This window comes from Nicotiana tabacum, chromosome 22, assembly GCF_000715075.1.
Source record: "Nicotiana tabacum cultivar K326 chromosome 22, ASM71507v2, whole genome shotgun sequence".
Classification (NCBI taxonomy): Eukaryota; Viridiplantae; Streptophyta; class Magnoliopsida; order Solanales; family Solanaceae; genus Nicotiana; species Nicotiana tabacum.
This window is the reverse complement of record NC_134101.1, coordinates 32,548,984-32,557,299: the sequence shown is the minus strand read 5'-3', so window position 1 is coordinate 32,557,299 and position 8,316 is coordinate 32,548,984. Positions and strand designations below refer to the sequence as shown.

The 8,316-nt window shown below is 38.9% G+C and overlaps 1 protein-coding gene across 1 annotated transcript; it reads right to left on the bottom strand.

Moving 5' to 3' along the window:
- Positions 1-629: 629 nt before the first annotated feature.
- Positions 630-974, bottom strand: LOC107828982 (uncharacterized). Its single transcript, XM_016656388.1, has one exon. It carries the CDS (start codon positions 972-974, stop codon positions 630-632), a length of 345 nt encoding a protein of 114 aa, XP_016511874.1.
- Positions 975-8,316: the final 7,342 nt, after the last annotated feature.

The window sequence follows — 8,316 nt, the reverse complement described above, 5'->3', positions numbered from 1 at the left end:
TGCTGGCTCGCCATTGGCTTGAAAAACGCAAACTTCATTCTCACTTAGCCGTCGCATTTCCTGAAACCCCTACTAAGTAGTGCAGATATGATTAGTAGCTCCTGAATCTACACACCAAAACATGGTTGAGACAGCTGCTAAACAAGTTTCAACGACATTTAAATTTGAATTACCTTGCTTATTCAATTTTGCCAGATAGGCAGGGCATTGTTTTTTGTGATGCCCAGGTTGCTTGCAATGATAGCACTTTCCTTTAGGTATTTTCATACCAGTCGCACCTCCAGGTGCCAAAATCTTTTGAGCCTTCTTCTTTTTCTTACCGCCTTTCGACTTAGAAATCGAAGCTTTCTCAACATTGAGTGCCACAACTAGAGCTTGTTGTTTGATAATAGATTCTGCCATTTGCAGCTCATTCAACAATTTCGCCAGTGACAAATCCATTTTGTTCATATTATAGTTCAAGCGAAATTGTTGAAAACTGTCAGGCAGAGTCTGTAGGACCATCTCAACTTGAGATTCCTTATCAATCACAACTCCAAGGACTTCCAGTTCATTCAGAAGACTCATCATCTTCAGAACATGGTCCCTGACCGATGATCCTTCAGCCATCTTGGTGTTCAAAAGGGCTTTCATGGCTGTTTGCTTAGTCGCACGATTTTCTCTCCAAACATCTCTTTGAGACTTTCGAGCATGTCATAAGCAGACCACATAGACTGATGCTGATGTTGCAAAACATTTGCCATAGAGGCAAGAATGTAACATCGCGCCATCTCATTAGTCTTGACCCATTTGTCATAGGCCTTAACCTGATCATCAATAGCATTTTCAGGTTTTTCTGGGCACTCCTCAGTGATTACAAATTTGTAACCTTCAACAGTTAGGACAATATCAAGGTTTCTTTTCCAGTCAACATAATTCAGTCCTTCTAACTTGTTTTGGTTCAAAATTGAGGTAAGTGGGTTGAATGAAGACATGGTTAATATGAGAGATATTCACATTAAATAGATCATTAGTTATGTATTTAGAATAATTAAATTCAAAACAGCACATTACACATATAACCATGCTCATTGAACAGTTAGATTCATTAGGAAAACTTAACTATTCATGCAAAATATATGAGTTATGTAGGATATTCACCCCATAAATTAAAACAGGACCAACTCAGATGGAGAGTAAACTGTTAATTTAAGATAGGTAAATATCACTTTTATAAACTCTAATTTCATTGAATCAACATGTAACTCAGTTGGAGAGTTAATACAAGTAATCAAATAACTAGAGGCAAAACTATAGTAATCATCTATAATGAAGTTATCCGATGTGGAAGAAAACCTATGTCAACATATAAATTTATTATATTACTGTAAAATATGATTGGAAACCATGGGAATTGAACCCTACCATCACTGATTTCTTTTTAAGAAAAATTCTTTTACTAAAATAATTTCCAGAAAATAAAAAAATGGCCAAAAACCCATCTAAATGACCCCGAATGCCCAAAACATGACGTACATCATGAGCAAGCTGATGAGTATTGCTCATTGGGTCGTTTCCGATGAACCTACTAAATTTGATGTCAATCGGAGTCCGACATAATTTCATAATTCCAATTTCATAAGCTGATTAGTTTTTGGCGTTTTTAAGAGCTTTTATTATTTTGAGTCATTCAAATCACATAATATACTTATGTATGTTAATTCATGATTTCAGAACTCAAAATAATATTTTTATTATTATTTAATAAAAACTGTGTTCGAACAGAATTGTAAAAAGATGTTCTTCACCCGTTTAAAAAATGCCATTGTTCATAATTGCTTATATTAATTCATAATTTCAGAACTAATAGCATTCAAAACATCCACGTTTTTATTAAAACAACACTGTTAATCCATAAACTTAATTATGAAAATAGTCACGTTATTCAACAAAAATGTAATTGAACAGATTGCCATTAAATATAACACCATTGTTTATGCATATGTATATCAATCCATAATAACAGAATTAAAATACTAATAAAAACAATTACGTTTTTGACATAGAATAATCATACCAAACATGTATCATTAAACAACATGTTTTAATATTACTCTATTCATGCTGTATTACATTATCTAGTTAGATGTAAGACGACGTCTGATACCAATTGTTAGAACATGCGCAACGGAAGCAAGCATACAAATCAGGAATCAAATACATGTAAACTAGAAAATGATGTAATTGCTAGATTAGAAGCACTGACCTCTTGAAATCGTTGCAAATGTTCTCCACACAGCAAGAATCCAAGGCTGCAGTCTTCTGCTTTGATCCTCGTAATACCTTGGACGAATATGCTTTGAGTGGGCAAGAACACTACAACTCTAAAAGGTGAGTTATTGGGTGAAAATTGTCTTCCTTAAGTAGACACGTTTTCAGCCAAAATAAGACTCTAAAAACGTATAGGATTCTACTTGCACCTCTAACTCTACTGGATGACTTTTCTCCCAAGTCACTTTTTACCCAAGTCAGTCCAGGTTTTTACTAGGCATAGCAGGGACCACAGAAATAATAAGAGGATACTAATTATAGTATTAATTCAAAACTTTGCATGAATTAATTCTTACTATAATTAATTGCAGTTTATTCCACTAAAAACTACAATTGATCTCCTCAATATGAATTTCGAAAATTCACTAACACTTATTTTAACTCCCCATGTTAAGATCCCAAATACCAGTTAATTAAATTAAATCACTGAAAATTTAATTTAATCAACCAATTAAATCCTTTATAATTCCGCTTAAACTATTTAATGTGACGGATACAAAATCCAGCGGCCGGGTTTTCACATGAAAACTTATAAGCTTACATGAAAGGGGTATCATCAAACTCAAAATCGAGTCATGGATTCTATCAACTAATTATTATTTCACAAATGTTATTCGTTATTGTCCAATCTATTAGGCATACACTAACTCTGAATAGAGTTGTACCTTTTGATAAATCAAAATAATAAACAAATCACATTGATCAGAATAATTATATCAAGATTAGGAGTATAAGCTCATTTTAATGAATTAGAGAAAATGTTTTATATATATTCAGTACAAAAATATCTTTTCTCTACTTGGTCCGTTCAATATACACTAAGTATACTAACACAAGAAGTGTGAGTAAAACCACTCTCATAATCAAGACAAATTATACTATAATCTTGTGCTACAATCATCAAGATATTTTGTCCAGTAATATCTTTGATTGTGAACATAGTTTATTAATTATGTGAACCGACAATTTAATCTTCTGTGCATGAGCTAAGATTTCATACACTAAATTGTCTACTATATAACTCAAAGGACATACGTGTAACAAATGATCTATTCAAAAAGGTACTTTATTGAATTGAATAAATTAAATAAATAATTATTCCATAAAGAATTAAACAAAATACTATGTCTAAACTGCATGGTTAATAACATATCCCAACACTATCTTTTGTCGAAGTTGTTAGTATGTGCATGGGTATAATCGAGGGAAAAATTTCCCCGATTCCCCGGTAAGAGAACGAAGGGGAAGCACAGATCGATGTGATTATAATCGAGGTCAGGAACCCCTCATATCGAGACCCGAAAAGAATGAACGATGTATCTGAGATCGGACACGGTAAAGCGACGTACCCCTGACCAAGTATAGCTTCTGGACCTCGGAAGACGCGATGAACGGTTATGCATGATGCATAGGGGTGTGTAATATTCGTCCTCAACCGGATATTACGGCATGAATCCCGTTCAGTATTAATTATAGATCAACAATTACTTGGAAAAAAAGTTTTTTACCTTTTTTTAGACTTGTACTAGGATTGAAATTCTCTTACTATATAAAGTGAAAGTTTTTATTTAGTCTCACATATTGTAACACGCAATTCAAAGCAATAAAAGTTTGCTTTTGTCTTCTAGTTACTGTTCAAGGCATTGCTCACTGGTTCTTTTCTTCATTCGCGACCGAGCTTGTACCGAGGACAAGTTTCATTGTTCAATCTAAGATCAGGCTTGGTCATTATATTGCATTTGGTTTGATCATTTATTTTATTTTTAATTCATCTATTTGTTATTCTTAATTATTCGTATTGAACTAAAGCACGTATCCTTTAAACCACGTACAAATTTAATTGTTACTCATTTTTTGTGGTAAATAGGTTGGCGCCCACTGTGGGGTTAAAGATAATTGTGGTGATTTGATACGAATCTCTATAGCACACCCTATTATTGTTCTTTGAAATCTTAAATTCCAGGCCAGCCTAAGAATGTCAAACTCTCAGTCTGCTCACTTGAACGTTGGCGTAGAGTCAGGCCATCGCAGCGAAAATAATAATGTGGTGCCTAGTAATGATGTGCTTCCTGCCGATCCCAATAGTGTCCCAGTCACCGACCCGGTCGATGCTAACTCGCAGGTGGCCATCAACATCAATTTTCCAGCTGATCCCAAAAATAGTGTTCGCGGGGGACCCCAGCCAACGGCCCGAGAAACACCCGAGGATGAAGGTGATGGGGTGAGTATACGATTGATTTTCGAAATATTGCAGGCTCAACAAGTGGCAATAGCACAACCGCAAAACTAAATCCACGTCCCTAACAGGGTTGAGCCCGAACAATCCCAGGAAAATACTCGGAGAAACGAACAAGTTGCTGTGAGACCGAGTGAAGCTGAGCCCGGAGAAACTTCAGCAGTAATGAAGTGCTCGAAGCATTATGAAAACGGGTGGAGTCAGGCTAGACAAAGATTGAGGCTAACGACAAGAAGGTGGAAACATACAACTCCAGGGTCGATCAGATTTCGGGGGCACCTCCGATATTGAAGGGACCGGATTCCAAAATCTTTATCCAGAAGCCTTTCCCCCCGAGCGTGGCACCGAAGCCGATCCCGAAGAGGTTTTGAATGCCCAACATTCCCAAGTATAATGGGACCACGGATCCAAATGAGCACGTAACCTCTTATACATGCACAATCAAAGGGAACGACTTGGAAGATGGTGAAATCGAGCCGGTGTTGCTGAAAAGGTTTGGGGAAACTCTGTCCAAGGGGGTAATGATATAGTATCACAACTTGTCTCCCAATTCCATTAACTTATTTGCTATGCTTGTAGATGCCTTCGTAAAGGCCCATGCCGGGGCCATCAAGGCCAAGACCAGAAAGTCAGACCTTTTCAAGGTCAAACAAAGAGATAACGAGATGCTCAGGGGGTTCGTGTCAAGATTCCAGATGGAATAGATAGATCTGCCACCGATTGCGGATGATTGGGCCATTTAGACATCCACTCAGGGGCTCAACCCCCAAAGTTTCGTGGGCTCTCAATAACTAAAACAAAATTTGTTGGAGTACCCAGCGATAACCTGGGCTGACGTCCACAACAGGTACCAATCGATGATCAGGGTTGAAGACGATCAACTCGGGCTCCCTTCTGGATCAGTTTACCCCATTAGAACCGATTATAGATCTAAGAGATTCATTGATCAGGAGCCAAGGCCGGTCCGATATCGATATCAGCTATACAACACGGATAGGAGAGGAAACAGATCTGGGCGTCACCTAACTAGGAACGAGAAGAGAAGTGATCGAGGGCCGAGTGGCCGGGGCCTGATGAGTAAGAGTGATTTTGACAGGTCGCTCGGGAGTAGGGAAGCGCCAAGATTATCGAAATACAATATCAACGTGGACGCTACAAGCATCGTGTCAGCCATAGGGTGCATCAAAGAGACCAAGTGGCTCCGACCATTGTAGTCCGACCCTGCCCAGAGAGATCCTAATTTGATGTGTAAGTATCACGACACTCACAGTCATAGGACCGAAGATTGCTGACAATTAAGAGAAGAAGTTGCTCGATTGTTCAACAATGAGCACCTCCGAGAATTCCTAAGCAAACGAGCCAAAAACCACTTCAAAAATAGGGACGCCAACAAACAGGTCGAACAAGAGGAGCCTCAGCACGTGATCCACATGATCATTGGGGGAGTCGATGTCCCCCAAGGTCCAATGATAAAACGTACTAAAGTTTCTATTACGAGGGAAAAACCCACCCGAGATTACATTCCAGAAGGAGCTATCTCATTCAGTGATGAAGATGCCAAGGCCATCGTACAGCCTCACAATAATGCGCCGGTAATATCTGTACTTATCAATAAATCTCGGGTTAAATGTATGTTGATTGATCCAGGTATCTCGGCCACATCATCAGATCAAGGATCATAGAGTAACTGGGTTACATGATCAAATTGTACCGGCAGTCCGGGTATTTAATGGGTTCAATATGGTACGTGAGACCGTGAAACAAAATATAACTTTGCCGGTAAACATTGTCGGGACAACCCGAGAAATGTAGTTCTACGTGATCAAAGGGGATATGAGGTACAACGCGGTAACGACCCGATCGGTCGTTTTGAGTATTATAGCCTCGTTCCCTTATTTACTGCTCAATCTCCGATTCTGAAAATTTTAATAGGTATGTTATGTCATTTATGACTTGTGTGCAAAATTTGAGGTCAATCGGACGTGATTTGATAGATTTCGACGTTATTTATAGAAATTAGAAATTTTAAAGTTCAATAGGCTTGAATTGGGGCGTAATTCATGGTTTTAGCATTGTTTGAGGTGATTTGAGGATTCGACTAAGTTCGTATGATGTTTTAGGACTTGTTGATATATTTTGTTGAGGTCCCGAGGGCCTAGGGTGAGTTTCGGATGGTTAACGGATTAAAAATTGTACTACAACTGCTGCTGCAATTTCCTTATGTTGGAAATTTCTTCTGCGAGATTCGAGCCCAGAAATCTTTCAGAATCGAGCCCAGATATGAGCCCAGATCGAGCCCAGGGTCGAGGGCCACAATCGAGGGCCACAATCGAGAGCCATGATCGAGGACCAGGCCCCGAGGGCCAGGATCGAGGCCCAAGATCGAGGACCTCGATCGAAGGCCAAGATCTAAGGCCAAGATCGAGGCAGAACCGAGGTTGTCTGGGCAGAATTATAAAAACAGGAACTTCGTCCCATTTGCCATTTTTGACAAATTGGAGCTTGAGGAGAGGCGATTTTGATTTATTTTCAAGGAAAACTTGAGGTAAGTCCCTTGTGATCATTTCTACTCCATAATATTGAATTTTCATCGATTAATCTGACTAGAGTACATGATTTTGAGGTGTAAATCGGAGATTGGAACTTTAAAAATTTGGAAATAAGATTTGTAGATTTGAGGGTCGAGTTGAGGTCGGATTTTGGTAAAATTGGTATGGGTAGACTCGTGATTGAATGGGCTTTCGGATTTTGTAACTTTTGTTGGGTTCCGAGACGTGGGCCCCATGGGCGATTTTTGAGCTAAATTGCGGATTTTTATGAAAAATTAGTATTTTCTTATGGAATTAATTCCAATAAATTTTATTGACAGAAATAAATTATTTGTGACTAGATTCGAAGCATTCGGAGGCCGATTTGCGAGACAAAGGCATAGTAGAGTAAAGAGTTTCACGTTTTGAGGTAAGTAACAGTTTTAAATCTGGTCCTGAGGGTATTAAATCCCAGATTTTGGTATCATGTGGTTATTTTGGAGGTGACGCACATGCTAGGTGACAGACTTGTGGGCGTGTACTGAGAGGATTGTGACTTGGTCCGTCCCGGAAAACTATAAAGTTGAATAATTTGTTGTTAGCTATATGCTCTCTATGTGTTGATAAACATTTGACTGTAAATCATACTTAGGCTATGTGACAGTACTATTGGGACCCACATAGGTCGCGTACTTGTTGAATTGGCTGCTAAATGCTATATGTACTCAGTCTCAGTTTTTACTTGCATATTTTATCTCAGTCTCTGTTATTATTATTGATACATCATATCATTGTTGTTTGGGTTGATTTCATGATTCATGAGAGCCCAAGAGATTGGAGAGATTTAAGACTGAGAGAGGCCGAAGGCTTGATTGTGAGATATTGATATCATAGCACGTGAGTTGTCCGTGCAGCACGTTAGTTGGCCGTGCAGATCCTTATATTATACTATAGCACGTGAGTTGGCCGTGTAGATCCTTATATTATACTATAGTACGTGAGTTGGCCGTGCTGCACGTGAGTTGGCCGTGCGGATCCTTATATTATACTATAGCATGTGAGTTGGACGTGCGGATCCATATATTTATATTATGGCACGTGAGTTGTCCGTGCAGATTATAGCGCTTGGGCTGTAGGAGCCCCTCCGGAGTCTGTACACCCCCAGTGAGCGCGGGTACCCATTGAGAGTGAGTGATGAGGGCTGGGAGCCCAGTGAGTGATGAGGACTGGGAGCCCAGTGAG

What these genes read in the sequence shown, in the direction of transcription:
- LOC107828982 (XM_016656388.1), bottom strand. Translation starts at nt 974, where the DNA reads ATGTCTTCATTCAACCCACTTACCTCAATTTTGAACCAAAACAAGTTA.